Raw genomic sequence first — 5,281 nt, 5'->3', positions numbered from 1 at the left:
ATAAAGCAAGCTTAGCTGCTACATAAAAAAGTGATATGTGCGAATTAAACTAGGTTGTGAGCATAGAGGACATGCCAATCAGAGCAGTGCATAGATATGTGATACATAGCTGCGGCGGTCAATGGCTTGTGGTGCCCGGAAGGAGTATATTGTCATGTATTGTGAGGCAGGCATCGATCAGGGTCACACCAAGTGGCTGCGGTTTAAGCTAAAAGTGCACTCAAGCAGCTAGCTTTCCATTGATAGATATTTTTGCATGCACAACCCCATTATCTATCACTATCACAGAAAGGAATGAAACTAAGCTAGCTAATTAGACAGGAACGCACACACATGAACAAAACATGTCGATCCAAAGTGCCCCAAAGATCAAAATGGATGTTTAGTTAGTTATTCATTTGTTTCAACTAATTTGCGCGTCAAAATTACAATATAAATCTACTCAAGTAAGTTAATATTAGTTATCAATTAGTTAAGCTTGGTCAATTAGCGTACCATAAGTCGTGGTATCAAGTTGAATCTGGTACTACCATAAGTTGTGGTTATGAATCTATGTGTCAAGTTAATATTGGTTAACCACGCAAGTAGTCCCTCCCTTTTTGTTTACTTCGCATATTAGCTTTGTCTCAGATGAAACTTTCTAAACTTTGACCAAGTTTATACAAAAAATAATATAAACATCCACAATACGAAATCAATACCATTAAAATGATCATTCAATATATTTTTCATCTAATTTATTTTTGTGAAAGTTTAGATTATTTTCGATAAACTTGGTCGAACTTGGTAAAGTTTTACTTAGGTTAAAGCAAATATGTGGAGTAAATAAAAACAGTGGGACAACTACCTAGAAAGATTGATGAAGATAGGTTTTTTTTTACTTGATTTCTGTGTTAGGTTGTCAGCGATAGTGGAGAAATTGTAGAAGATTAATAAAGGTAACTTTCTCCACTTTGACAAGCTAAAGCTTGAGCGCTACCCGTCCTTGTCCAACTCCAACTAACTCATTTTATACTATTATATACCGTTTGCATGCTGCATATCATATATTGCATACATGACGCTGCTGGTTAATTAGTACTGTGTTTGCCAGTCAATTCTCCTCCAACAAGTAACCTCGTTCCCACTGAGAAAACCCCACACACAGGAATTATGAAAGCTAGCTATATCTATTCTTCAAGCAAATAAAGTCAAATAATTTGAAGCTATATTATTCATGTAACTGTTTTTAATTCCTTTTGTATATATATGGACATAAAAAACTGCGCGAAACATTTTCTTAAATAGAGCATAAATATAAATTTTCAAATTCTATACACACCTAATGCGAAATTGAAGACCCACAGTGTAGACTATACCTTCTCTAGTTAGATAATTAAAACATGGCACTCTGTATGATGCAATTAGAACTAGCTAGCAACCATGCATATATGTACGTAGCCATACCATTATTGTCGCAAAGTACATATTGGGAGATTGATTACAGTGAAGACTAATGTCGGACTCACAAGACCAACATTGTAGGAAAAAAAACATAACCACAATCCAATGAAATGACGACCAGAGGTTAGCTTCTTCACGCAAGAGAAAGTTCAAACTAACTAATTAAATCATGTGTCATAACGCAAGAGTCAAGAAAAATGAGATATAGTCACACTCACACTGTCACACACCTAATTTGCTGTCTGGAAAAAAAGGAAGTGATTTTATGTCACAAGCTACTTATTACATATATTACCCTCATAAAAAAGAAACACCAATTAACTAATTAAACATAAAAGAACATTAATTGCAGTGAGTGTGTACATGTGTATATGTTCTTCCGTTCTTTTTTTGTACATGGCTAAAATGTGCATCCAATCAAACAATTAGTATTCTCAATCTCATTACTGGTTATGTTTGGCATTCTTGATCATATATGTTCTATCCACCCATCACAGCTCACTTGAGTTCAGCCATGACACTTGCCTGCATAAAAATAAATAAGAGGATTAATTAATCATTTCAGCTAAGCATTGTGTGAATTAATTTCCAGATAAAAATAACCAAGCTAGTTGAAATATTGGTCAGAATTAAGTTTGGATGGAAAAGACATGCAGGCATAGCATTTGCGCTTTTCTTTTTGATGGAAAGTTGATGGAATGGGAGCAGGTACTCACTCTAGCAAATCCTTCCAACCACCGTCCGTGTTGAGGTTGTCCATCAGGTTCAGGCTCTCTAGCCCGTTGAAAGGGCTCGACGCCGGCGTCTGCTCGCACGACATGCCGCCGCCGCCATTTTTCTTGCTCTCCTGGTCATCGGCCTCCATTGGATCAACGGTCACGTTGCTCCCGGTCGCCCCGCCGTGGCCCCCATGCTCCGTTGAGCTCAGCCCGTCGCCGGCGCTGAAGCCGTCGAACATGTCGCTCGTCGGCGCTGAGCTGGTCAGCGCCGGCAGGTTGTTCATGTCGTTCCACTGGCACTGCTGGAGCAGCATGTTCTGGTCGACTCCGCCGTGCTGCCCGCCGTTGCTGAGGGCGAGGAGCGCCATGAGGTTGTCCATGCCGGGCGCGGGCGCGGGAGCCGCCGCGGTGGTGAGTGCGCGCACCAGGCCCTGCAGCAGCTGGAACTTGGCGGCGTCGACCTGGAGCTTGAGCGCGTTCATGTTCCAGGCGGTTGTGGCCGTGCCGGAGTCGCCGAAGTTACCGGCTGCCGCGAGGAGACCCGGGAGCCCGGCGAGCAGGCTGAGGTCGGTGCGCGGGCGGTGCGTGACGGGGTCGATGCCCATGCAGAGCAGCTTCTTGCGCAGGTGCGTGTTCCAGTAGTTCTTGATCTCGTTGTCCGTCCTCCCCGGCAACTCCGTGGCGATCGACGACCACCTGGTTGAACTGAAACTCGTCAGCCACCGGCGCCGGAGACGAAGAAGATATGTAGTGTAGCCAGGAAGCATGCATGGACGGTTACTTACTTGTTGCCGAGGAGGGAGTGGAGGTGGATGATGAGCTTCTCCTCGTCATCGGTGAAGCGTCCCCGCTTGATGTCCGGGCGGAGGTAGTTGGTCCAGCGGAGGCGGCAGCTCTTGCCGCAGCGGTTGAGGCCGGCGAGCTTGGGCAGGCGGCGCCAGCTGCCGTGGCCTTTCTCCTGGATGTAGTTGACCAGCAGCTTGTCTTCCTCGGTTGTCCACGGCCCCTTCTTCACGCCGGCCTCCCCGTCGCAGCACGGCGACCGCCCCATCGCTCTACGGAGCTTAGCTTGCTGGAGAGAGGTGTGGCTAGCACTGCCGGAAGGTATGAGTCAGGTTTTTCAGGTTTCGTTCGGGTGGATAGGAGGGGTTTTTATAGAGTTTAGAGGGAGGTGGACGATGATGCGTGCATGGCGGCATGAATGCTAAGGTAGTCTTTGTGTGCGGGAGACGCAGCCTCTCTGTTTCTCTCTCTAGCGACCTCTCTGTTTCTCTCTCTAGCGACCTCTCCGTTTCTCTCTCAAAATCTCTCACCCTGTCTGTCCCTCTCTGACTTTCTTGGCTATGGACCGAATCAGCAGTTTGCTTAAGCACGTAATGTTGTTTAGTTTTTTTATAAACCCTCTTATCTCGCGAACGTTCGTTGGAAGGGGTGGTATTTGCGAACGTTTTGATGGCAATTTTAGGCAGTTTCTTCAGAACATCGTGACATTTTCTAGGATGAATGCTGAAAATTGCCATCCTCCTACAAAATGGCATGCTGTTTTTGAAAAAATTACCACATCCATCACAACTAAAATTGCCAGCTCCCCTAAAAAAAATTTGCCAGCAAAAACGTTCGAAATGCCACCCTCTTTCAGCGAGCGTCAGCCATGTACAACGATTGGAGGCCGCTCAAACCCGCCGCTTTGAGCAAAAAGAACTAACGGTCAAAAGCGTAGCCTTGTCGGAAATTCTCAAAAAAATATCCTGATCCCGAGGATGACGGGAAGGCTCGCGAAGAAGTTTTGAATTTCATTTTTTTATGGAAATGAATAGTTGCATAGAGTGCTCTTAGGTAACTTGGAGCCTCACGATATGCCAATAATCAAAATAAGGTATGACTAAACCCGTTTTTTGAAATGTGTAGAAAGAATCCTCGCATGCCAAGGCAAGGATTTCTACAATCTCATTACCTTTTTTTTTTGCCGCAATACGTCGTTTGGTTAGAAAGAATCACAACATTACCTTTTTCTTTTGCACAAGGCCAATAGTGCAACTAACCAGCGCGATATAGCAGCATCACCTATCTATACACCCCACACCTAAAGCAGGCGTGTGTGCTTTGGTTTAACCATCTTTTCTGGTCAGAGATCTTTGTTGTTCGTGTGTATTTGATCAGTTCCTTCACTCTAGTGTAATTTAGCAAACTAACAAATTTAATCCAAATTGTTTCTAAGCTAATGCATTACATATGCTGTTTTTAAGTTGTGGCACACTTTATTAAAATCAAATGATAGTTACATCATTAATCAGTTACAGCTAAACGAAAACTAGGAGGATCTCCAACACATTGGAAATGTAAACATTGCATGTTAATTTCTTTATTAAAACATATCGGGTTTCACACGTACGAAATCGATACGAAATGATAGTTGGCGATCGCAGATCCGCAGTGCAGCATAGTCAACACCTACAATCAGGAAAAATATTTGAAACGACATATGCACGGTCAAGAAGAGACATGGCCGTGTGTACGAGGGGCACGTCTGCAGGAGGCAGAGGGGAGTTAGGTCCACGTGAGCTGACAAGAAGGAGCAACCAAGAAGGAACTACCTGCCTTGCCTCTGCCTGTTCCCGCCTCCCTTGAATTCCCCTCGTGTCACACAAACCGATTTGAATTTGGTGCACCTCACCGGCCGCCTCATCATAGGCCTATCAGGGTTGCCTAGTGGGGACCACCTTTTAGGTACCTCTACTGGCTGTGGGGCCTGGATGGATGGATAATGTCTGACTGTCGATGGCCCAGGTGGCCTTTGACTACTAGCAGGTGATGAAGGAGCAGCTATTAAGTAGTTTCCTGGGATTAATTAATCAAGTTGGAGAACATACTGGCAGTATGTACATGTACATGTGTGTGTGTGTGTGTGTGTGTGTGTGTGTGTGTGTGATGGGAAATGGATTTAGTGATTTAGTTAATTAGTTTAGCTTTACAAGGGGTGAAGGTGTGTTGATTGGGTGGACATTCTAGTGAGCGGCCAACAAATTTAAATAGAAGAACTGCTTTTCAGTTATAATTAGCTCGGATGTTTTTGATCCAATTTTTATTATTATAAAACTCGATTTCTACATATAACTGAT

At 44.0% G+C, this 5,281-nt stretch overlaps 1 protein-coding gene across 1 annotated transcript; it reads right to left on the bottom strand.

Moving 5' to 3' along the window:
• Window positions 1-1,586: 1,586 nt before the first annotated feature.
• On the bottom strand, window positions 1,587-4,389 carry LOC123083449 (transcription factor MYB53). Its single transcript, XM_044505493.1, has 3 exons — window positions 2,948-4,389; window positions 2,160-2,858; window positions 1,587-1,968 (listed from the first exon to the last, which is right to left on the bottom strand). Exons 1-3 carry the CDS (start codon window positions 3,211-3,213, stop codon window positions 1,935-1,937), a joined length of 999 nt encoding a protein of 332 aa, XP_044361428.1. The 5' UTR covers window positions 3,214-4,389; the 3' UTR covers window positions 1,587-1,934.
• Window positions 4,390-5,281: the final 892 nt, after the last annotated feature.

This window comes from Triticum aestivum, chromosome 4A (genome assembly GCF_018294505.1).
Source record: "Triticum aestivum cultivar Chinese Spring chromosome 4A, IWGSC CS RefSeq v2.1, whole genome shotgun sequence".
NCBI classification, from domain to species: domain Eukaryota; kingdom Viridiplantae; phylum Streptophyta; class Magnoliopsida; order Poales; family Poaceae; genus Triticum; species Triticum aestivum.
This window is presented reverse-complemented; position numbering and strand designations above follow the sequence as displayed.

Coding starts and splice junctions, on each gene's coding strand:
- LOC123083449 (XM_044505493.1), bottom strand. CDS start 3,213: ATGGGGCGGTCGCCGTGCTGCGACGGGGAGGCCGGCGTGAAGAAGGGG. Junction 2,859..2,947: donor CACTCCCTCCTCGGCAACAA/GTAAGTAACCGT, acceptor CAGTTCAACCAG/GTGGTCGTCGATCGCCACGG. Junction 1,969..2,159: donor GGTTGGAAGGATTTGCTAGA/GTGAGTACCTGC, acceptor ATTTTTATGCAG/GCAAGTGTCATGGCTGAACT.